The following is a 26136-nucleotide window of genomic DNA, read 5'->3' as shown; positions in this document are numbered from 1 at the left end:
CTCCCTTCTCACTGAGAACATCCTCAGTGGCGTTGCAGCTGGAGAAGACGTTCTGACCTTCTTGGCTGCTGTGCATTGAGTGAGGCCAGGGCTGCTGGAGAGCTGCTATTTCTAGGCTGGAGGGGGCGTGGTGAGAGGGCAATTGGTTTGTGAATGTACCCATTGTTTGGTGGGGCTTCCTGGAAGGGTGGTGATAAGGAAACTGGCTGTGGAATGTGACCATTGTTCTGTGTTGATTGCTGGGAGGGTTGGAAGGGGTGTGAAGATAAGGAAGATGGTTGTTGATTGTGCTGATTGTTCTCTGGAATGTGCTGGTTGTTCTGTGACCTTCTGCAATTTGTAGTCTGTAGGGTGTTTTGCAGAGCTGGATACCAAGAATGGTGGATGGAAATGCCTTCTTCCTTTCTGTTAAAGTTGTGCTGGTGTTTGTAAATCTCAATAGCTTCTCTGTTCAGGCGGGTGTGATAATGTGAGACCGCAGAAAGGACTTCAGTTCTTTCAAAGTGGATGACGTGGTCTCCTTCTTGAAGTGCATGTTCAGCGACAGCTGATTTTTCTGACTGAAACAAGCGACAGTGTCTCTTGTGTTCGGTGAGGCGGGTGTTGATACTGCGTTGGGTAGTGCCAACATAGACTGCACCACAGGAGCAGGGTATTTTGTAGACTCCAGGGGTTGAAAGTGGATCTCTCATATCTTTGGCAGAGCGCAGCATGTGGCGGATCTGTTGTGTGGGCTTGAAGACTGTGTCCACATTGTGGTGTTTGAGAATTTTGCCAATGCGGTCGGTGACAGTTTTTATGTAGGGCAGGAAGGCTGTGTGTGGCTCAAGATATGGTGTGGATGGTCTCCTGGGATGGAGGGCTCTTCTAATTTCTTGTTGGGAGTATCCATTGGCCTGCAGTGACTGGTTGAGGTGGTGTAGCTCTTGCTGGAGTTGGTTTGGATCACAGATACGTGATGCTCGGTGGATGAGGGTTTTTTTATTTTCTTTCTCTCCCGTCCTTTCTGCAAATGGGCTCAAATTGGGCTACAACATAAAAACTATAACAATAATCACATTAAAACCTTAAAAATATCAATTCCAATCAGAAAAAAAAATAAAGATGACAGTTTAAGAAACGTGGCATGGTGACTCAGGGGTAGAGCATCTGCTTGGGAAGCAGAAGGTCCCAGGTTCAATCCCCGGCATCGCCAGCTAAAAAGGGCCCAGGCAAGTAGGTGTGAAAAACCTCAGCTTGAGACCAATTTTCCTTCTAAGCTGCAGAGTCTTGAGAGCAAAAATTCTACCTTGTGAGCTCCTAGCATTAAAGTTGTGAGCTGCTGAATAAATTATTGTGCTCTGGGGTCATTCTTCCTGAGCTAAGACAAAGATGGCTGAAGGCTAAAAATCAGTGCGCTAGCTCACGCTCATTCAGCTTAGAGGGAACACTGCTTGAGACCCTGGAGAGCTGCTGCCGGTCTGAGTAGACAATACTGGCTTTATTGACTTTGCCAGTCTGAGTAGCCAATCCTGCCTTTGATGATTTTGATAGACAGAGGGTCTGATTCAGTATAAGACAGCAGCAGATGTTCATCTATATGTTCATACGCTATCCCGGGTCTGTGTCAGTGTTGTCGACGCTCAAATATAATCCGATCCGAGGGTTCCTGAGTTAATTAGCTCCCTGCCCATAGCAGTTAGGCAAAACAATTTAGCAGTTTGGCAGAGGCGCTGAACAGGAGGGGCAGTGAGAACATAAGAACATAAGAGAAGCCATGTTGGATCAGGCCAACGGCCCATCAAGTCCAACACTCTGTGTCACACAGTGGCAAAAAATGTTATATACACACATACACTGTGGCTAATAGCCACTGATGGACCTGTGCTCCATATTTTTATCTAAACCCCTCTTGAAGGTGGCTATACTTGTGGCCGCCACCACCTCCTGTGGCAGTGAATTCCACATGTTAATCACCCTTTGGGTGAAGAAGTACTTCCTTTTATCCGTCTTAACCTGTCTGCTCAGCAATTTCATCGAATGCCCACGAGTTCTTGTATTGTGAGAAAGGGAGAAAAGTACTTCTTTCTCTACTTTCTCCATCCCATGCATTATCTTGTAAACCTCTATCATGTCACCCCACAGTCGACGTTTCTCCAAGCTAAAGAGTCCCAAGCGTTTCAACCTTTCTTCATAGGGAAAGTGCTCCAGCCCTTTAATCATTCTAGTTGCCCTTCTCTGCACCTTCTCTAAAGCTATAATATCCTTTTTGAGGTGCGGCGACCAGAACTGCACACAGTACTCCAAATGAGACCGCACCATCGATTTATACAGGGGTATTATGATACTGGCTGATTTGTTTTCAATTCCCTTCCTAATAATTCCCAGCATGGCGTTGGCCTTTTTTATTGCAAACGCACACTGTCTTGACACTTTCAGTGAGTTATCTATCATGACCCCAAGATCTCTCTCTTGGTCAGTCTCTGCCAGTTCACACCCCATCAACTTGTGTTTGTAGCTGGGATTCTTAGCCCCATTGTGCATTACTTTGCACTTGGCCACATTGAACCGCATCTGCCACGTTGACGCCCACTCACCCAGCCTCAACAGATCCCTTTGGAGTTCCTCACAATCCTCTCTGGTTCTCACCACCCTGAACAATTTAGTGTCATCCGCAAACTTGGCCACTTCACTGCTCACTCCCAACTCTAAATCATTTATGAACAAGTTAAAGAGCATGGGACCCAGTACCGAGCCCTGTGGCACCCCACTGCTTACCGTCCTCCACTGCAAAGACTGCAGTGGTGGTACAGCATGCCAGAATGAAGTCAGCACCCCAGGGAAAGCACCGCTGCCGCCCCAATGCCAACACCAGCGAGAGTGAGTGCAGCTGCAACGAGATTCCCGGTGTCAGCATGCACGCCGCCTCTGCCCACTGTCGCTCTGCCTCTCACATCTGTGACGTAAGAGACAGCGATAGCGGGCAGCGGCAGTGCGCGTGCTAGCATCGGGAGCCTCACTCTTCCTTCTATTTCAGTCCGCTTAGAAGCACGAGTGGGAGGCAGGGCCCAAACCGCCACCCTCTCCCCAGCTCGCCACTCCAGACAGCCGCCTACTCCCGCTCAATGGACGCGCCAGGCCTGAGGAGGGGCCAAGTCGTATCGGACTTCCGCTGCCTCAACTAAAAACCTGTTTTACAGGGCCGGGTGGAATTGTAAAAGATCCTGCAGGGGCCTGATCTCGGATCAGGAGCTCATTCCACCAGGTCATGGCCGGGGTAAAAAAATCCCTACCCCTAGTTGAAACTAGACAGACGTCTTTTGGGCCACGGATTACCATCAGATGTTGATCGGCTGAACGTAAGGTCTTTTGAGGGACTTATGAATCCTGCTGGGAGCTCAGAATGTTCTGGGGGGTTTCTGGACTGCAAAAGTGATTCTGTTTAAACCTTTGTGTTAGTGCAGGATACTGAATTATCTGGGGGCAAAGACAATAATAGAGCCAGTCTGGTGTAGTGGTTAAGTGCGCTACTTTGGGAGAACCGGGTTTGATTCCCCACTCTTCCGCTTGCACCTGCTGGCTTGGGTCAGCCGTAGCTCTGGCAGAGGTTGTCCTTGAAAGGGCAGCTGCTGTGAGAGCCCTCTCAGCCCCACCCACCTCACAAGTTGTCTGTTGTGAGGGAGGAAGTTAAAGGAGATTGTAAGCCACTCTGAGACTCTGTCCTTGAAAGGGCAGCTTCTGGGAGAGCTCTCTCAGCCCCACCTACCTTGCAGGGTGTCTGTTGTGGAGGAGGAAGATAAAGGAGATTGTAAGCCGCTCTGAGACTCTGTCCTTGAAAGGGTAGCTTCTGGGAGAGCTCTCTCAGCCCCACCTACCTCACAGGGTGTCTGTTGTGGGGGAGGAAGATAAAGGAGATTGTAAGCCACTCTGAGACTCTGTCCTTGAAAGGGCAGATTCTGGGAGAGCTCTCTCAGCCCCACCTACCTCACAGGGTGTCTGTTGTAGGGGAGGAAGATAAAGGAGATTGTAAACTGTTCTGACTCTCTGATTCAGAGAGAAGGGCGGGGTATAACTCTGCAATTCTTCTTCTTTGGGGGGACTTATGAATCCTGCTGGGAGTTCAGAATGCTCTGAGGGATTTCAGGAGCTGCGAAAGTGATTCTGTTTAAACCCTTGTGTTAGTGCGGGATGCTGAATTATCTGGGGGCAAAGACAATAATGCTACGAAAAGTCGAAGGCTGTAAGAAAAGAATGAGAACTGACATGAGATGGATTGACTCCATTAAGGAGTCAGTTTGCAAGACCTGAGCAAGGTGGTTAAGGATCGGACATTTTGCAGGGCATTAATTCGTATGCAAAGGAGTTCCTGCTACAGAAAAACGCCCTGAGTGGATATTATGGAGAGACCAGGTGTTCCATCAGCAGGACGTACTCTTGAAGAGACAGACTGGTTTTTAAAGCAGATTGTGATAGCAACGCTTAATTCAAGGCTAATGAAACAGCACATTTCAGATCTATTGAACGGTTAAGTAGATTAAAACACTAGATGGCATATCTCTGGCCACCGGCAGATGGGTGTCCTGCAGCTAGTATAGCACAGTAAGGAGGAGCCATGGCTTAACAGCTGGATATCTGCTTGGCATCTCCAATCAGAAGGATCAGGAAGGAGGAGATGTGAGAAGCCTCTGTCTGAGACCTTGGAGAACCACTGCCAGTCTGAGTAGATGATGGGTTTTTTGTTGTTCAGTCGCACAGTCGAGTCTGACTCTTTGCGACCCCCTGGACCAAGTCACACCAGGCCCTCCTGTCTTCTACCATCCGCCGAAGCCTGCTCAAATTTGTGTTTGTTACATCAGTAACACTGTCCAGCCATCTCCTCTTCTGCCGTCCCCTTCTTCTTTTGCCCTCAGTCTTTCCCAGCATCAGGGTCTTCTCCAGGGAGTGCTCCCTTCTCATTGGGTGGCCAAAGTATTGGAGCTTCAGCTTCAGCATCTGACCTTCCAGGGAACAGTCTGGGCTGATTTCCCTTAGCACTGACTGATTGGATCTTCTTGCAGTCCAAGGGACTCTCAAGAGTCTTCTCCAGCACCACATCTCAAAAGCATCTATTCTTCTGCGCTCGGCCTTCCTTATGGTCCAGCTCTCACAGCCATACATTACTACTGGGAATACCGTCGCTTTGACTATATGGACTTTTGTTGGCAGGGTGATGTCTCTACTTTTTATTGTACAGCCCAGGTGGACTGATGGTCTAATTCAATATAAGGCAGCTTCATTTTAGAGGAGGGACTGTGACTCAGTGTTAAAACCTCTGCTTGGCGTGCAGGTGGTCCAGGTTCAATTTCCTATGTGGAGAACCGCAGCCTGAGACCCTGGAGAGCCGCTGCTATTCCAAGTAGACGGCCTTGACTAACCAAGGGTCTGATTCAGTATAAGGCAGTTTCATGTGTTCACGGCTCCCCCTCCCCCCTCCCCCGGAGTTCTGTCATAGCCCACAAAGTGAGCTGAATTTACATTAAGACAGGGCTTTTTTTGCAGCAGGAATTCCTTTGCCTATTAGGCCACACACCCGTGATGCAGCCAATCCTCCTGGAGCTTACAGTACTGTACAAAGAGCCCTGTAAGCTCTTGGAGGATTGGCTGCGTCAGGGGTGTGTGGCCTAATAGGCAAAGGAGTTCCTGCGACTGAAAAAGCCCTGGATTTAGAATGAACTCTACAAATTGACCAAATTTTAGTTACCGGCCAATTAAAAGTGCAGAAGAAAAAAAACCACAATACCACTTAAAGCTGATTTTTCTATGTTTATAGGGACATACTGTATATTTCTGCATGATCCCCTACTTTTTATAACACAGCAGTTTTTGTAGTGTTTTTTAAAAATATATATTTGACTTTATAAGCTTTCTCAAGCCAGATCTCTATAGAGTCAGCATAGAAATTTTCTAAATAAACAGCAAACCTAAGCAGTCGTTTTCAGGGGTGGAATTCTAGCGGGAGCTCCTTTGCATATTAGCCCACACCCCCCTGATGTAGCCAATCCTCCAAGAGCTTACAGGCAGAGGTGGAATTCTAGCAGGAGCTCCTTTGCATATGAGGCCACACACCCCTGATGTAGCCAATCCTCCAAGAGCTTACAGGCAGAGGTGGAATTCTAGCAGGAGCTCCTTTGCATATTAGCCCACACCCCCCTGATGTAGCCAATCCTCCAAGAGCTTACAGGCAGAGGTGGAATTCTAGCAGGAGCTCCTTTGCATATTAGCCCACACCCCCCTGATGTAGCCAATCCTCCAAGAGCTTACAGGCAGAGGTGGAATTCTAGCAGGAGCTCCTTTGCATATTAGCCCACACCCCCCTGGTGTAGCCAATCCTCCAAGAGCTTACAGGCAGAGGTGGAATTCTAGCAGGAGCTCCTTTGCATATTAGCCCACACCCCCCTGATGTAGCCAATCCTCCAAGAGCTTACAGGCAGAGGTGGAATTCTAGCAGGAGCTCCTTTGCATATTAGCCCACACACCCCTGATGTAGCCAATCCTCCAAGAGCTTACAGGCAGAGGTGGAATTCTAGCAGGAGCTCCTTTGCATATTAGCCCACACCCCCCTGATGTAGCCAATCCTCCAAGAGCTGACAGGGCTCTTTTTTTTGTAAGCTCCAGGAGGATTGGCTGCATCAGGGGGTGTGGCCTAATAGGCAAAGGAGCTCCTGCTAGAATTCCAACCCTGTTCCTTTTTATCGTTTTGTTGACTGAAGTAAATGAGTTCAGAAGACTGGAGTCCAGTGGCACCTTTAAGACGGACAAAGTTTAATTGAGGACGTAAGCTTTCATGTGCTAGAAGCACACTTCGTCAGGCAATGAAATGGGGTACAGTGAGCAGTGCTACGTATAGCTTGTGGGTAGTGATTAAGCATGCCAAATACTACGAAGTTAGAATCCGGTGGCAAAATAGTGAACTTAACAAATTGAAAGAATAACAAGTTTGGTCTGGATTGTATTAGTTGTATGAGAAAGCAGCAAAGGCAATTAAACATATCAGAATTAGACAACGATGGTGATTATCCACCATCGCGAGGCAGTAAATGAGGAGTCTGTTAATTGTTTCTCCACAATAGGCTTCCCAATCCCCAGGTCCCAGCGGGGGATCCCCCGGTTTTACAGGCTTCCCCCCTCCCCCAGCCAGCTGGCCGGCGGGGGAAGCCCCACCCCCACAGCCATTATGCACTTCCATGAACAATTCCCATAGGGAATGATGGGGAATTGATCTGTGGGTATCAGGGGCTCTGGGGGGGCTGTTTTTTGAGGTAGAGGTGCCAAATTTTCAGTATAGCATCTAGTGCCTCTCCCCAAAATACCCCCCAAGTTTCAAAAGGATTGGACCAGGGGGTCCAATTCTATGAGCCCCCAAAGAAGATGCCCCTATCCTTCATTATTTCCTATGGAAGGAAGGCATTTAAAAGGTGTGCAGTCCCTTTAAATGTGATGGCCAGAACTCCCTTTGGAGTTGAATTGTGCTTGTCACAACCTTGCTCCTGGCTCCACCCCCAAAGTCTCCTGGCTCCACCCCCAAAGTCCCCAGATATTTCTTGAATTGGAGTTGGCAACCCTACTCCACAAGCATGGCTACTCAGGAGTTGGGAGGACAGGTAGTTCTTGACCTTTCTTTCTAAACTTCCTGTAATTATTGTACAGAAGGTTCCTTTTATATTGTATATTAATTTAAGCCACCCACGCTCAAAGACTTTATGCCATCTTTCCATTCTTTCAAATAGCAGCGATACCGCATCGTAATTTATTACTTCCCACAGTTTAAAACCGTTCTTCCTTTTTCGTTTTCTTGACTAACAACAAAAAAATAAAATTACGCATTGTAGATAAGGGAGAATTGTTTTTTTTCAGTTTGTCAAAGTCTGCCTATTGTTTCTGTTGCAAAAAATGAGCTGATAGGAGAATTTGTGAAGAAATTTTCGTATGAATAATTAATAATATTGTGCTTAAGAAATGGGCAGGATGCCTAGAAAACGAATGAAAGAGTAAACTATTAAATTGAAATATTAAATGAAATAACTGAATTAAAAGTAATCATGTAAGCCTGGAGGTAAATGTTTGGTAGTTGTAGTTGATTTAACCTATTTCCGTCATCTGTTCAGATGCTTAAATACAATTGCGTGATGTTAAGTGAATGCTCGACTGATATTCCAAATGCAACATTTGCATATGCATTTCAGAATATCGAACAAATTAAAACTTCATTTTTAGTTGGATTTGATGACATGCAAATTGTTTCCAATATTCATTACTCCTATTGTCTTCCTTTGGAAGGATTTTAAATTGTCATTTACATATCACACATCATCCTTCACTGGACTTCTTGATGAGGCAAGTTCTAAGACTTCTTCATTTCTAAGGAAAGGTTTAGAAATTAAAATTGAGGAAGAGCCATTTTGCGACAGATGATTTTTCTAAACAGGACGCATTCATACTAAAGATGAGGAGGAAATATTCCTCCTTTTTATCAGCCCTGCACAGGAATACGCTTACGTGGCCAATGAGCGTGTCTAAGACAGCGTGTTGGTTGTAACCAGTCACTTAAAAAAGAAATGCTGGGAGTCAGTATGACTTTTTCATCAAGAGTTTACAAATGGGATAGTGCGATCTTCATACACAAATGCAGGCAAGCACGATTCACACGTTAACGGTTTGTCATGATGGGAACGAACCCGGGAGAGAAGAATCCTTAAAGCTGTATCCTCCTTCCGTCTCTTGCACACGGCTATAACATTAAAAATTTGCCGCCTCCACAGTAGACCTCAGTATGTCATTGCGTTTGAATCACTATCTATGGTTGGTTTTGTGTTTTAACTCTGGTATGGAATCCTAGTAGGGTTGCCAAGTCCAATTCAAGAAATATCTGGGGACTTTGGGGGTGGAGCCAGGAGACATTAGGGCTGGAGCCAAGATCAAGGCTGTGACAAGCATAATTGAACTCCAAAGGGAGTTCTGGCCATCACATTTAAAGGGACAGCACACTTTTTCAATTCCTTCCTTCCATAGGAAATAATGAAGGATAGGAGCACCTTCTTTTGGGGCTCATAGAATTGGACCCTCTGGTCCAATCTTTTTGAAACTTGGGGGGTATTTTGGGGAGAGGCACTAGATGCTATACTGAAAATTTGGTGCCTCTACCCCCAAAAACAGCCCCCCCAGAGCCCCAAATACCCGCAGATCAATTCATGATTTTCTATGGGAATAAATCTCCATAGAGAATAATAGAGTTCCCAGCAGGCATTTCCCTCCACTCCCCTCGCTTTCTGAAGACCCTGAAGCAGGGGGAGGGTCTCCAAACCAGGGGATCCCCTGCCCCCACCTGGGGAATGGCAACCCTTAAATCCTAGTTCTGAGGGCAGAGAACCGAACCAGGGTTTACGATTCGCACAAAGAAACTAACTGCGGTTCGCCTCGAAAGAACCAGTTTTCTAGACGCCTGCGGGGGAAGGACTGTGTGATTGAGCCAACCTGACCATTCTACAGGCTCATCCCAGTAATGGCAGTGCCAGTTTTGTTGTTACGCATTAATCTTGCACACACAAGTCACTCAATCACCCAGAAATTAGGAGGGTTTTTTCCCTGTTCAGGGCCATCCTTACCACTAGGCATATTAGGCAATTGCCTAGAGCACCGGCCTTCTGGGGGTACCAAATTGGGTGCCCCCATGACTCAGTGACATTATCAGTGCGGGGGGGGGGGGTGCCAGAAGCTAGCCTTGCCTAGGATTCCGGATAGTCTAGGGACACTGCTTTAATTTTCCCCATTTTCCAGCACATCCTCCCCCAAAGGTAGATAATTTACTGTAAAGCGGGAGTCCCCAGCATAGTGCCTACGAGTGCCTTGGCCCTACTGACAGCTTTTCTGGTGCCCGTCAGGTGTTTTGGGAAGTAGGTAGGGCTTTTGCCCAGCAGGCCTTCTGATAGACTGTTGGAGATCCGATTGGCTGTGAAGATTTTTAAAATTACTGCTTTGGCAGCCGTTGCCACTAGGCTTGCCAATCCCCAGGTCCCAGCGGGGCTTCTTCCGCTTTCCCAGACTCCTTCCCGCCCCCAGTCAGCTGGCCGGTGGAGGGAAGCCCGGCTCCCAGAGGACCATGTGCCTTTGGAGGCTTCAGTCTCCGATTGAAAGGCTTCCTCTTGGGATGGGGTGTCTGTGTTACTTTGAAGAAGCTGGCAGCAACTCGTGAGTAGAGAGGCCAATCCCTCGCTTCAGAGTCGCCAGAAAGGGGGGGGAGGGAAACTTGGGGGGAGCACTTCATTATTATTATGTGAAGATCGATTCTCATAGGGTATAATGGGGAATTGATCTGGAGGTTTCAGGGGCTCTGGGGGAGCTGTTTGTTGAGGTAGAAGCATCACATTTTCAGTATAGTATCTAGTGCCTCTCCCCAAAGTACCCCCCAAGTTTCAAAATGATTGGACCAGGGGGTCCAATTCTATGAGCCCCAAAAGAAGGCGCCCCTATCCTTCATTATTTCCTATGGAAGGAAGACATTTAAAATGGTGTGCAGTCCCTTTAAATGTGATGGCCAGAACTCCCTTGGAGTTCAGTTATGCTTGTCACACCCTTGTTCCTGGCTCTGCCGCCAATGTCTCCTGGCTCCACCCCCAAAGTCTCCTGGCTGTACCCCCAAAGTCTCCAGATATTTCTTGAATTGGACTTGGCAACCCTAGTTGCCACCATAGCCCAAGGATCTGCGCTGATTTACTGAAGTTAAGTGACGGCAGCCATTTTGCTCCTGATTTACTGAAGTTAAGTGATGGCAGCTATTTTGCTCTGAGATACTGAAATTAAGTAGCAGCAGCCATTTTGCTCCTGAGTTACTGAAGTTAAGTGGCAGCAGCCATCTTGCTCCTGATTTACTGAAGTTAAGTGATGGCAGCCATTTTGCTCTGAGACACTGAAATTAAGTGGCGGCAACCATTTTGCTTCTGAGTTACTGAAATTAAGTGGCAGCAGCCATTTTGCTCCTGAGTTACTGAAGTTAAGTGGCAGCAGCCTTTTTGCTCTGAGTTACTAAAGTTAAGTGGCGGCAGCCATTTTTGTTGCTGACTCCACCTCCTGCAGCAACCATTTTGCAACAGGCATTTTTGTTGCTGCACCCGCTAGAAGGAAGAGTTGGGTCTGCACCAAGGCAAAACGAAGATGAAAAGGCAAATGGTGCAGAGGAAAAGAATCTTTAACAATTGTACATTCCCCGCATGTTTCACATGCAGCTTCGCCAGGGGGAAATCTTCCGGATTCGTTTTAGTTCCGTGCCCGTATATACACTTCAGCAGAGTATGGCTTAGACAACCGTTAAAGATTCTTTCCCTCTGCACCATCTGCCTTTTCATCTTCGCTGCACCCACCATGCCATATCGAAATCCCAGACGTGCCCACAGGCTCAAAAAGGTTGAGGACCCCTGCTGTAAAGCATCATCGCTGGAATTCAGATGTGGCCTTCTACACACAGTAGCGTTCCGGCCCCTGTGACTCCCCCTCCTTCCTCAAAAAAAAAAGGAAAAGGAAAAGAAAAACCCTATCAAAAGTTATAGGACTCTCACAACAGCTGGAATCTTATATGCGACACATTGGAAAGAAAAAAAAGATACCTAAAATGAATGATTTACTAAGCAAGATTTTAGGCAAAGCTGAACTAGACATAGTAACGACTTTATTGAATGAGAAATCTAGACAAGAAGCTACTGAAAAATGGCATAAACTATGCGATTGGCTACAACTGAAATGAATTGAAGACATAAGAATATAAGAGAAGCCATGTTGGATCAGGCCAATGGCCCATCCAGTCCAACATTCTGTGTCACACAGTGGCCAAAAAAACCAGGTGCCATCAGGAGGTCCATCAATGGGGCCAGGACACTAGAAGCCCTCCCACTTTGCCCCCCCCCCCCCAAGCACCAAGAATACAGAGCATCACTGCCCCAGACAGAGTTCCAACAATATGCTGTGGCTAATAGCCACTGATGGACCTCTGCTCCAGATGTTTATCCAATCTGCTCTTGAAGCTGGCTATGCTTGTAGCCGCCACCACCTCCTGTGGCAGTGAATTCCACATGTTAATCCTTGGGGTGAAGAAGTACTTCCTTTTATGTGTTCTAACATAACTGCTCAGCAATTTCATTGAATGCCCACGAGTTCTTGTATTGTGAGAAAGGGGGGAAAGTCATTCCTTCTCTGCCTTCTCTATCCCATGCATAATCTTGTAAACCTCTCTCATGTCACCCCGCAGTTGACGGTTCTCCAAGCTAAAGAGCCCCAAGCGTTTTAACCTTTCTTCATAGGGAAAGTGTTCCAAACCTTTAATCATTCTAGTTGCCCTTTTCTGGACAAATAAATATATGTATGTAGGTAAACACTGCAAAATAAGATTAATGAGTAAATGTAAGGAGATACCATTACAAACCCATACATCAAGTTGTTTAGTTGCAATCACTTTCATCCTCTGTTTTAAGTATGTATGTTTGAATTTATGTTTGTTATAATATGTTTCCTATTTGGTTTGAAATTTCAATTTGTTTGTGTGTCACAATCAATAAAATCAGAAATATTATTTTTTTTAAAAAAAAAAAATTGTCATAGGACTCTCTGGAACATTTACTAGTAAGGAAAAAATAACTCCTAGTCCTGAGAGAGGATTCCATAGTGCTTTAAAAGAATTTTAAAATAAAACTTACTTAATTAATTAATTTGATCATGCATGACATATGAACATCTGAAGCTGCCTTCTACTGAATCAGACCCTCGGTCCATCAAAGTCAGTATTGTCTACTCAGACTGGCAGTGGCTCTCCAGGGTCTCAAGCTGAGGTTTTTCATGCCTATTTGCCTGAACCCTTTTTAGATGGAGATGCCGGGGATTGAACCTGGGACCCTTCTGCTTACCAAGCAGATGCTCTACCACTTGACCCACCGTCCCTCTCAAGATGACAGAAGATGCGTGCGGTCTTCTGATGGCTATCGTACCACGATTAAAGTCTCTCTATGCACACTTATCTCCTTAATCCTCAGACAGCCCAGTGTAACGTTATCTTCATCGCAGATGAAGGAGGGAGATAGTATGAGATAGATAAGAGGAGAGATGGCGAGGAGGGGAGATAGTATCTGGTGTGAGAAAGATTTGAACTAGCTGGCTCAGCTTATCCTCTTAGCTTCTGCACTAGAGCAGCCTGTGACACTTTATGTGTAAATTAAATTTCTGGTTTGTTGTGTGCAGTGCATATGTTGCGAGTTGCATGGCCGATGACCTATGGAGACTGGGCCACTAGTTGCCCCTTGAACTAGCATTTCAAGTCTGGACTTCATATGTGGTAGGGATCCTAACTTCACTATAAATGAATGATTACCTTGGTATGGGAATACGGCTGGTTTATTTATTTATTTATTTATTTATTTTCGTAGGTTTATAGGCCGCCCTTTCCCATAGTGGGCTCAGGGCGGCTTCCAACACGTTAAAACAATCAAATCAATTTAAAACAAAACAGTTTAAACAGTTTAAAATTAAAAGTAAGTAAGTAAGTAAAATTTTATTTATATCCCGCCCTCCCCCGCCGAAGCGGTCTCAGGGCAGCTAACATCAATAAAATACCATACATTAATAAAACATTACATTAGTAGGCATTAATTTGCCTTAAAACCAATTAATACATTAATTAAAAACGATTATTAATCCAATTACTTTAAATTAAAACAACCATAATGTTATCATTGACGCTATACCTATCTGTTGGTGTTGATGGCGAATATTCTTCATTATGCACTTGCAGTTCAGCTATTCATAAATGCCAGTTTGAAGAGGGTGGTCTTGCAGGCCCTGCGGAACTGGTCGAGGTTCCGCAGGGCCCGTACCTCCTCTGGGAGCTGGTTCCAAAGGTGTGGGGCCGCAGAAGAAAAGGCCCGTGTGCGGGTATTCTGGAGTTTAATTTCTTTTGGCCCTGGGGTAGTCAGTCTGTTTTTTCCTGCTGACCTCAGTGCTCTCTGGGGCTCATACGGGGAGAGACGGTCCCTCAGGTAGGCTGGTCCTCGGCCATATAGGGCTTTAAAGGTAATAACCAGCACTTTGTACTGGACCCGGTATACAATCGGTAACCAGTGCAGCTCGCGTAGCCCCGGCCGTATATGTTCCCGTCTTGGAAGACCAAGCAATAGCCTGGCCGCCGCATTCTGCACTAGTTGTAACTTCCGGGTCCGGCACAAAGGCAGCCCCATGTAGAGGGCGTTACAGTAGTCCAGTCTTGAGGTGACCGTCGCATGGATCACCATTGCTAGGTGACAATTATGCCATAGCTCACAATTAGGTAGGGCGGCAAAGATGCTATTAACCGACCAATTCAGCTCGCTTGTCCCGACCTAGATGTTCAAATCCCGTCTGTCTTGGTTTAAAAAAAAAATACAATGCAGGGGGGGGCGTTTAAACGATACGACGCCCGTCTGCCTCGGCCATAAGCCCGTCGGAACAGCTCCATCTTACAGGCCCTCCGGAATGATAACAAATCCTGGAGGGCCCGAACCTCCATCGGGAGCTGATTCCAACAGGTCGGGGCCAGGGCCAAAAAAGCCCTGGTTGAGGCAAGCCGGACGTCCTTTGGGCCAGGGGTGGCCGATCGTGGTGACCTCCGGGGCTCATATGGGGAGAGACGGTCCCACAGGTATGCCGGTCCCAGGCCGCGCAAGGCTTTGAATGTCAATACTAAAACCTTAAAGCGAATCCGGTGCTCAATTGGTAGCCAGTGCGGATGTCATGGGTACTGGGGACCCTGCAGAAGAAACTGTGCCCCTGCCACCTGCACCAGTGCCCCTGCCTCCTGCTGGAGAAGATCCAAGCCCCTCTGCCTCGCCCTCTCGGGTGGCTCGTGTGCGTGACCGCCTTCGTCAGGACCTCAGGGATCGGAGGAGGGCGGCACGCTCACAAGCAAGACGCTCCCTGAGCCCTGAGTTTTGAAAGGATTCTGGCCCTTCTAGGAGTGAGGATGCTTGAGTCTCAGCAGGATCCTGGCTGCCTCTCTGAGCCAGCAATTAGCCCAAATGGGCAACAGACAGCAGAGGGCTATATAGCTGTGGGCTTTGGGAGGAGGCTTTGTGGAAGCAACTAGTCACTTACCTGATGTTCTAGCATCCACTTCGGCTTTTGACTTTGGCTTCTGGACCCCCTGACTTCGGCTTCTGAACCTCTGACCTGCGATACCTGGACTGTGATTCGGTTTTGGTGCCTTGGACCCTCTTTGCTCACCAGCTACAGACCTTGGACTGCCCCTGGACTTTGCCTGACCCGGCCCCAGCCCGTGACAGCGGACTGTGCAGCATCGGCCGACTGCTTGCCCGTACAGGCGATTCGGACAGCAGTCGTGCTGCCGCATTCTGCACAGGTATGTTTAGGTACATACTATCCTCTTAGGACGGTAAACTTTTCCAATACCATCTCCTACTGGGGGCAGCAACATCAGAAAATTCCATTTGAACAAATTATGCATGTGACCAGGGACGAACAGTGAATATTCTACTTAATTTATTATATTGTTCATTATACAAGTATCAAAGATTTGTATTCAGGGTAGCATCATGTACCAAGTCCTCAAATTTTGTTGTCTGATTCTTGCTATCTGACTAAAAATATATATGTCATCAACTCACCTGTAACATCTCAACATTTGCTTTCACAGCATATGAAATTTGATATAAATTTGGCCAATCGATCAGTGTTCCTTGCACTGAAGATAATTTAATTTAACTAATGACTAAATCAAGCAGGTAGATATTTCTTGTTCTTCTCGTTTTTATGTCCAGGGATGGAATTCTTACGCAGTGTTTTATATGTATCTTGTAACTTACTGTGAAAATGATTAACCGTAAGTTACAAGATACATAGGAGCCCCGTGGCGCAGAGTGGCAAGCTGCAGTATTGCAGTCCAAGCTCTGCTCATGACCTGAGATCGATCCCGGTGGAAGCTGGGTTCAGGTAACTGGCTTAAGGTTGACTCAGCCTTCTGTCCTCCTGAGGTCAGCAAAATGAGTCCCCAGCTTGTGGTGCGTAAAGTGGAGATGACTGGGGAAGGCAATGGCGAGGAAAAGAAAGGAAAGGTCCCCTGTGCAAGCACCAGTCATTTCCAACTCTGGGGTGACGTTGCTTTCACAACGTTTTCATGGCAGACTTTTTTTACAGGGTGGTTTGCCATGGCCTTCCCCAGTCTTTTACACTTTCCCCCCAGCAAGCTGAGTACTCATTTTACCGACCTCGGAAGGATGGAAGGCTGAGTCAACTTTGGGCCGGCTACCTGAATCCAGCTTCCGCCAGAATCAAACTCAGATCGTGAGCAGAGTTCAGACCACAGTACTGCAGTACTGCTGCTTTACCACTCTGCGCCACGGGGCCACTTTGGCGAACCACCCCGTAAAAAGTCTGACATGAAAACGTCATGATGTGACGTCACCCCATGGGTTGGTTGGTAATGGCTGGTGCTTGCACAGGAGACTACCTTTTTGCCTTTTACAAGATACATATAAAACATTGTAAGCCCTGACTTTAATGGACTAGGCTAGCCTGGTCTTGTCGGATCTCAGAAGCTAAGTAGGGTCAATTCTGGTTAGTAGTGTTAGACCACCAAACAGGGTCTATGTGACGACAGGCAATTACAAATCGCCTCTAATATCTCTTGCTTGGAAATGCCAAGAAGGGTTGCCATGAGTCAGCTATGACTTGATGGTATTAAGAATAGAATAGAATAGAATAGAATAGAATAGAATAGAATAGAATAGAATAGAATAGAATAGAATAGAATAGAATAGAATAGAATAGAATAGAATAGAATAGAATAGAATAGAATAGAATAGAATCATAGAGTTGGAAGGGACCTCCAGGGTCATCTAGTCCAACCCCCTGCACAATGCAGGAAATCCACAAATACTTTCCCCAAATTCACAGGATCTTCATCACTGTCAGATGACCATCTAGCCTCTGTTTAAAAACCTCCAAGGAAGGAGAGCCCACCACCTCCCGAGGAAGCCTGTTCCACTGAGGAACCACTCTAACGGTCAGGAAGTTCTTCCTCATGTTGAGCCGGAAACTCTTTTGATTTAATTTCAACCCATTGCTTCTGGTCCTACCTTCTGGGGCCACAGAACACAATTCAACACCATCCTCTCTATATGACAGCCCTACAAGTACTCAGCTGCCTCCTCTCCAGGCTAAACATCCCCAGCTCCTTAAACTTACTGTTGTCCACACCACTACAGTTATAAACCATAGACTTGAATGGACACCAAGGGGTTTTTTTGGCACTGTGTGACACAGAGTGTTGGACTGGATGGGCCATTGGCCTGATCTAACATGGCTTCTCTTATGTTCTTATGTGACATAGAGTGTTGGACTGGATGGGCCACAGGCCTGATCCAACGTGGCTTCTCTTATGTTCTTATGTGACACAGAGTGTTGGACTGGATGGGCCACTGGCCTGATCCAACAGGGCTTCTCTTATGTTCTTATGTGGCACAGAGTGTTGGACTGGATGGGCCACTGGCCTGATCCAACATGGCTTCTCTTATGTTCTTATGTGACACAGAGTGTTGGACTGGATGGGCCACTGGCCTGATCCAACAGGGCTTCTCTTATGTTCTTATGTGACACAGAGTGTTGGACTGGATGGGCCATTGGCCTGATCCAACAGGGCTTCTCTTATGTTCTTATGTGACACAGAGTGTTGGACTGGATGGGCCATTGGCCTGATCCAACATGGCTTCTCTTATGTTTTTATGTGACACAGAGTGTTGGACTGGATGGGCCACTGGCCTGATCCAACAGGGCTTCTCTTATGTTCTTATGTGACATAGAATGTTGGACTGGATGGGCCATTGGCCTGATCCAACAGGGCTTCTCTTATGTTCTTATGTGACACAGAGTGTTGGACTGGATGGGCCATTGGCCTGATCCAACATGGCTTCTCTTATGTTCTTATGTGACAGAGTGTTGGACTGGATGGGCCATTGGCCTGATCCAACATGGCTTCTCTTATGTTCTTACGTGACACAGAGTGTTGGACTGGATGGGCCATTGGCCTGATCCAACATGGCTTCTCTTATGTTCTTACGTGACACAGAGTGTTGGACTGGATGGGCCATTGGCCTGATCCAACATGGCTTCTCTTATGTGACATAGAGTGTTGGACTGGATGGGCCATTGGCCTGATCCAACATGGCTTCTCTTATGTCCTTATGTGACACAGAGTGTTGAACTGGATGGGCCATTGGCCTGATCCAACATGGCTTCTCTTATGTTCTTATGTGACACAGAGTGTTGGACTGGATGGGCCATTGGCCTGATCCAACATGGCTTCTCTTATGTTCTTACGTGACACAGAGTGTTGGACTGGATGGGCCATTGGCCTGATCCAACATGGCTTCTCTTATGTTCTTACGTGACACAGAGTGTTGGACTGGATGGGCCATTGGCCTGATCCAACATGGCTTCTCTTATGTGACATAGAGTGTTGGACTGGATGGGCCATTGGCCTGATCCAATATGGCTTTTCTTATGTTCTTCTGTGACACAGAGTGTTGAACTGGATGGGCCATTGGCCTGATCCAACATGGCTTCTCTTATGTTCTTATGACTGATGGATATGAAGGCAGTGAGCCATCTGCATACTCGTATAAAACCAACCACCCTTTTCACTGACAACTGAGCACTTGGGAATTCAGGACTTGGGAACTTAGGTAGTGTGGATGAAGGACTTGAGCATTTTTGTTTATTTGAAAGATCTTGAAAGGCCCTACGTGCCCAAGCCTTTTGACTGCTAGCAAAAGTGAAAGTGGTTGCATGATTCACGTAACAACTGAATCAGTCGCACGAATCCTGAATTGTGTGGCGCCGCTATCATCTGTCATCTCAAAACGCTGCCAATTTACCACACCAGGATTTCCCAACGATCTGCAAAGCAACACACCAATCCTATGCACAAATGGAAATCCAGTTGCAGACTGTATTTATGACCTCTCTGGGCTGGGTGCCCGCAGGGCAGAGTCAAGCTCAAGCAGAAACACGCCCCTAAACAGCAGAATCACTGCTGGCACATTTAGGGTGTTGTAGCAGGGCTTTTTTTGAGCAGAAACAGAAAGGAACACGGTTCTGGCTGGCTCAGCATCCAGGGATGTGGCCTAATATGCAAGTGAGTTCCCGATGGGCTTTTTCTACAAAAAAAAAGCCCTGAGGGTCAGAAATCATTATTCTGTATTCTAATTTACTCCCCACTTTCTATATGTATGACTGTGATTTCTAGTTCCGTATAACTGTATCTGAGGAAGTGTGCTTGCGCTTGAAAGCTCGAACCTGGAATAAAACTCTGTTGATCTTAAAGGTGCTACTGAACTCGAACTTTGGTATATAAATCGGGATATAAATCGAATGAAATAAATAAATAAATAAATAAACTGCCTAATAGGAAAAAATCTAAACTTTGACTTCTGTACTTTTCATAATGAACCTTTATTTTAATCTTTAATCAAGATACTTTATCACACCAAGAAATATCCTTAAATTGGTTGCACGGACACGAGGGTGCTGGAAACATTAAGCTGAAACCTGGTTCAGATGAATTCAGTCTTTGTTCTGGTATATTTGGTGTTTCCATAAACAAGGTAATAAATGAAAAGAAATAATAATTGAAAAAAATTAATAAATGAATGCAATTAACTAGAGAAATAATTAGAAATATAATAGCAAATCAAGAAGACAAGTATAAAAGAAAGCCAGTTTGGAAACTGTAGTGGCAAGAGTCTCACTTGGTTTGACTTTTTAAACAATAAATTAGCCTGCCTTCCTTCCTTCCTTCCTTCCTTCCTTCCTTCCTTCCTTCCTTCCTTCCTTCCTTCCTTCCTTCCTTCCTTCCTTCCTTCCTTCCTTCCTTCCTTCCTTCCTTCCTTCCTTCCTTCCTTCCTTCTGTAAGCAGTTTACCAAGTCTTTATTTCTTTTTGCTGCCTTCATAGCATTTATGTGGGGGTAAACTGCAGATCTAGAACTAACAAGCTAACTTTACAGTTTTGTGAGTAGAGGTCATCCTAATTCAGAAGTATGAATTATTATTAAAGGAGGAAATGAAATTACTATCAGGTTCGGGATCGTATGGTGCTAGGTTTTCAGGGTCCAACTCAGAAAGTATCTGGGGATTTTGTGGGTAGAGCCAAGAGATTTTCCCATTCCCCACAATAAATAAATAAAAATACAGTAATGCAGTTCACCTGAATACAATCTACATTTCCTCATCCCTCAGCAGCTAAACTTCCACTAAATGAAAGTGAACACACAACTCACACACTTTCACAAAGTAACCATTATAAACACATTTAGCAAGCACACGCTTTTGTGATCTCACTGGGGCAATTTACTCACATTTCTGACCTCTTCAGACTAATAGGGAAATGAAAGAACAGCTTAGGGGGTGGAGTTTTCCTCCAAACAACAGAGAGACTGAAAGCCACATGACTCTGCCTGCTCACCTCGCCCCCCTGCCGCTTTCCTGCCAAGATTTAAAGGCACGCACAGATTCAGAAACACTAAACAGTTACAAAATATGTAAAATATGCCGAGTTTTGAAGGCACATGATGGATGTTGGGGAGGGGCTTTCCCCTACTGGCCAGCTAGCGGACTGCAGGGAGGAGCCTGAAAAACTGGGGGATCCCCCCTCCAGATCTGGGGACTGAAAGCCTATATGTCAGGGGTGACCAACGGTAGCTCTCCAGATGTTTTTTGCCTGCAACTCCTATCAGCCCCAGCCATTGGCCATGCTGGCTGGGGCTGATGGGAGTTGTAGGCAAAAAACACCTGGAGAGCTACGCCTGCTATATGTTGTTTTTCAGTTGGTCAAAAGAAAATTTATTTCTTTTACCTACATTTGTGTTAACCAGAGTAGAGCCCATTCACACATTTATTTTATTTTAGGCAATTTATAGTCCGCCCTTTATAGTCCGCAATTTATAGTCTGTGGGCATCAACGTGGCAGATGCAGTTCAATGTGGCCAAGTGCAAAGTAATGCACATTGGGGCCAAGAATCCCAGCTACAAATACAAGTTGATGGGTTGTGAACTGGCAGAGACTGACCAAGAGAGAGATCTTGGGGTCGTGGTAGATAACTCACTGAAAATGTCAAGACAGTGTGCGTTTGCAATAAAAAAGGCCAACGCCATGCTGGGAATTATTAGGAAGGGAATTGAAAACAAATCAGCCAGTATCATAATGCCCCTGTATAAATCGATGGTGCGGTCTCATTTGGAGTACTGTGTGCAGTTCTGGTCGCCGCACCTCAAAAAGGATATTATAGCATTGGAGAAAGTCCAGAAAAGGGCAACTAGAATGATTAAAGGGCTGGAACATTTTCCCTATGAAGAAAGGTTGAAACGCTTGGGACTCTTTAGCTTGGAGAAACGTTGACTGCGGGGTGACATGATAGAGGTTTACAAGATTATGCATGGGATGGAGAAAGAAGTTCTTTCCTCCCTTTCTCACAATACAAGAACTCGTGGGCATTCGATGAAATTGCTGAGCAGACAGGTTAAAACGGATAAAAGGAAGTACTTCTTCACCCAAAGGGTGATTAACATGTGGAATTCACTGCCACAGGAGGTGGTGGCGGCCACAAGCATGGCCACCTTCAAGAGGGGTCTAGATAAAAATATGGAGCAGAGGTCCATCAGTGGCTATTAGCCACAGTGTGTGTGTGTGTGTGTGTGTGTGTGTAAAATTTTTTGGGGGCCACTGTGTGACACAGAGTGTTGGACTGGATGGGCCATTGGCCTGATCCAACATGGCTTCTCTTATGTTCTTATGTTCTTTCCCAAGGATGGGCTCAGGGCAGATAACAACATTCTAAAAATAGTGTAAAAACAACAGTTAAAACCAGAGCGATGTGGACAATACACTTTGACAGATCATACAAATTATAAATGGCAGCTCAGTTGGGCCCATTTTATATGAACCGAAGATAGTAAATAAAATCAATTTAATGTTTCAGCAGAGATGGATCGTCACATAGGACCAGCTGGTGGAATAGGATGCCCACTGCCTCAACCAAAAGCCTGGCAGAATAGCTCTACGCCCTATACGCCCTACGGAAGGATAACAATTCAGTGCTGGCCCAGAACTCTAGAGCAGGGGTCCCCAACCCCCAGGCCGTGGACCAGTACCGGTCCGTGGCCTGTTAGCAACCGGGCCAGAAGTTGTATAATTATTTCATTATGTATCACAATGTAATAATAATAATAATAATACATTGGATTTATATCCTGCCCTCCACTCTAATCTCAGAGTGGCTCACAATCTCCTTTACCTCCCCCCCTCCACCAACAGACACCCTGTGAGGTAAGCGGGGCTGAAAGAGCCCTGACAAAAACTGCCTTTTCAAGGACAGCTCTGCAAGAGCTACGGCTGACCCAAGGCCATTCCAGCAGCTGCAAGTGGAGGAGTGGGGAATCAAACCCGGTTCTCCCAGATAAGAGTCTGCGCACTTAACCACCACACCAAAATAAAGTGCACAATTGTATCATCCCAAAACCATTGCCCCCGCCCCCCCCGCCAGTCCGTGGAAAAAATGTCTTCCACAAAACCAGTCCCTGGTGCCAAAAAGGTTGGGGACCACTGCTCTAGAGGGAGCTGATTCCACCAGGCTGGGGCCAAGGCCAAAAAGGCCATGGCCCTAATTGAGGCAAGGCAGATGTCCTTCGAGCCACGGATGATCAGCAGATGTTGTGTGCTGGATCGTAGTGATCTCCGGAGCACATATGGGGAGAGGCAGCCCTGTAGATATGTCAGTCGCAGGCTTCCTTGTATTTAGTTAGACCCTATCCAGGTCAATACTGTCTACCAGGTACTCTCCAGGATCTCAGATAGAGGTTTTTCATATGACTTACTATCCAATCCTTTCAGCGGGAGATGACAAGAATTGAATCTGGATCCTTATACGTGCAAAGCAAATTAGCTCAGTTTCTCACCCCAACTTGCTTTTTTAAATAGCTTCCGATTTAAAACAGACATACTTTTTAATGTTGTTATATTCTTCATCTAGACTCTCCTTTCAGAAGATTTTATGGCTCAGCGGATACCCACGCCATCTCTTCACAAACCCCAAATTATTCTAAATTCTATCATTTTGTTCTCTCACTGATAAAGACAAATGCCATTGTATATATGGATGTATAGTGTATTATCTACATTCCGTAAGCGGAAGAACTGTATCGTTTGCACTTTACAAATAGATGCACCTCGGTTGTTCTCCAGGCCAGAATGGCAAAGCCAGTTTGGTGTAGTGGTTAAGTGTGCGGACTCTTATTTGGAGAACCGGGTTTGATTCCCCGCTCCTCCACTGGCAGCTGCTGGAATGGCCTCGGATCAGCCATAGCTCTCATAGGAGTTGTCCACCCCTTCCCCTCTTTAATGTATCTATGCTTGTGCCTCTTCTTTTTGTAGTTAAAATCAATAAAAATTATTAAATCTAGGAGTTGTCCTTGAAAGGGCAGCTTCTGGGAGAGCTCTCTCAGCCCCACCCACCTCACAGGGTGTCTGTTGTGAGGGGGAGAAGATAAAGGAGATTGTAAGCCGCTCTGAGTCTCTGATTCACAGAGGAGGGCGGGGTATAAATCTGCAGTCTTCTTCTTCTTCTCTTGTTTTTAGTAAGGGAGTTAGGGGAAATGACCTAAATGCTTTCCCTGTCCCAAAGCTCCCCTCAAGATTTTAAACGTGGGACAACATTCATTTAAGCACCCCTGGGTGAAAAATGCAGTTTGGAACAGGCCAAACAAGAACAGCTACTTCAACGTATCTGATCACCCCTTCCAGAAGTGGATTTTTCTCATCTATATGGAACATCGGCCTATCAGTACACGAATGATGTGCAGCTGCAAAAGAATAGGAGTCTGAATCAAATTGTGTCTTTCTCCTTATCTTGTAGGTACCAAAGATTTGAAAAGGCTTTTCTGCTTGCCGTTGATATGGGTGCCCGCGATTTGTTTATGGTGAGTTCCTCCTTAAGATGGTGATTGCTGTTCTCTTTGTGCTAAAAGATGAGTTGTGTGTCAAGTCTGGTGTATATTAAAAGGATTAGAATCACAGAGTTGGAAGGGACCTCCAGGGTCATCTAATCCAACCCCCTGCACAATGCAGGAAACTCACATATACCTCCCCCTAAATTCACAGGGTCCTCATTGCTGTCAGATGGCCATCTAGCCTCTGTTTAAAAACCTCGAAGGAAGGTATAGTTTGTATGGGCCCGTCCGTGTATTTATTACCTTTTTATTCCACTAGTCTTATAGCTAAAGAAGCACCAAAACAAATTTAATTTAACCAGCTGTCTGTGGCCCATCCAGTCCAACACTCTGAGTCACATACGAACATAAGAGAAGCCATGTTGGATCAGGCCAATGGCCCATCCAGTCCAACACTCTGTCACATAAGAACATAAGAGAAGCCATGTTGGATCAGGCCAATGGCCCATCCAGTCCAACACTCTGTCACACAGGGGCCAAAAAAATTATATATATATATACACACACACACACATATATATGTGTATATATACACACACACACACACACACACATATATATATATATGCACACTGTGGCTAATAGCCACTGATGGACCTCTGCTCCATATTTTTATCTAACCCCGTTTGAAGCTGGCTGTGCTTGTAGCCGCCACCACCTCCTGTGGCAGTGAATTCCACATGTTAATCACCCTTTGGGTGAAGAAGTACCTCCTTTTATCTGTTCTAACCCGACTGCTCAGCAATTTCATTGAATGCCCACGAGTTCTTGTATTGTGAGAAAGGGAGAAAAATACTTCTTTCTCTGCTTTCTCCATCCCATGCTTAATCTTGTAAACCTCTATCATGTCACCCCGCAGTCGATGTTTCTCCAACGTTTCAATATGTCAGTCGACGTTTCAATATGTGAACCAGAAACAACCATCAAATACCATAAAGCAGGGGTGTCAAACATGTGGCCCGGGGGCTGAATCAGGCCCCCGGAAGGCTCCTATCAGGCCTGTAAGCAAGTCTGCTTCCTTCTCTCTTTCTCATGCTTCCTTTATTTTTTTTTTAAGCTTTAATTGTGTTTGTCTGTGTCCTTTATAAAGTTTATGTCTTTGCTACCTGGCATTACATTTTTTGACACCCATGGCCATTATCAGTACATTACTAATACAATTATGACGCACATGTGGCCGCATAGGAGAAAGTAACATAAAAAGTATGGTGAAAGTAAGGTTTTACTATGACAATTGTAATTCAAGAAGCATTTCAAGGTAGATGCTGAGCTGATATAATTGAGTCCGCCTTCCGGTGATGTCAGGGGAGTGTGGCATATGCAAATGAGTTGTGCTAATGAGCTCCCGCACCCCTGATCATAGTACAATGCAGCAAGCGAGTTACAGCAGACAAAAAGCTATAGTGCTTTCCTGTTCTCCCAGCGTGTTGTGGCTTTGCTACGGATTTCATTGTTTTTGAAAGAAAAGAAGAAAAGGAAGGAAGCCTGTGAGGGTCATATTTGCTCAACTCTTTTTTAGCATGATGGGGGGAAAAAAGGTAAAGGTAGTCCCCTGTGCAACCACCAGTCGTTTCTGACTCTGGGGTGACGTCGCTTTCACAATGTTTTCACGGCAGACTTTTTTACGGGGTAGCTTGCCATTGCCTTCCCCAGTCCTCTCCACTTTCCCCCCAGCAAGCTGGGGACTCATTTGACCGACCTCGGAAGGATGGAAGGCTGAGTCGACCTCGAGCTGGCTACCAGAACTCAGCTTCCGCCGGGATCTAACTCAGGTCATGAGCAGAGCTGAGGACTGCAGAACTGCAGCTTTACCACTCTGCGCCACAGGGCTCTGTGATAAAAACCTGTTTAAATCAAGCTTTATGACTGGCTGCTGATACAATTTAGCCTATCAGGCCTCTTGCCCATCTAGTTTGATCTTGCTATTTAAACAATATGTTAAACGGCACAATTACATCCTTCTTCTAAAGGCTGCGGAAATTCCTTTTTAATTATGCCAAAAAGAAATGTGGGTGAGAACATTCTTAATGCCTTTTAATGCACACGTCTAGTCATCGGGCTTATCCCATCGGGTCCTGTGATAAACTTTCCAA

General features: G+C 45.9%; 1 protein-coding gene across 1 annotated transcript in view; it reads left to right on the top strand.

Moving 5' to 3' along the window:
- The window catches only part of WDPCP (WD repeat containing planar cell polarity effector), a 326846-nt gene that overhangs the window by 217039 nt on the left and 83671 nt on the right, over positions 1-26136 (top strand). The window contains exon 13 of the mRNA XM_060257471.1: positions 23950-24013. Within this exon, the coding sequence (XP_060113454.1) occupies positions 23950-24013 (64 nt within the window). The remainder of the gene's footprint in view (positions 1-23949; positions 24014-26136) is intronic.

Source organism: Heteronotia binoei, chromosome 1 (genome assembly GCF_032191835.1).
Source record: "Heteronotia binoei isolate CCM8104 ecotype False Entrance Well chromosome 1, APGP_CSIRO_Hbin_v1, whole genome shotgun sequence".
NCBI classification, from domain to species: Eukaryota; Metazoa; Chordata; class Lepidosauria; order Squamata; family Gekkonidae; genus Heteronotia; species Heteronotia binoei.
Note: the sequence above shows the minus strand (reverse complement) of the source record. Positions and strands in the feature narration are given on the sequence as shown.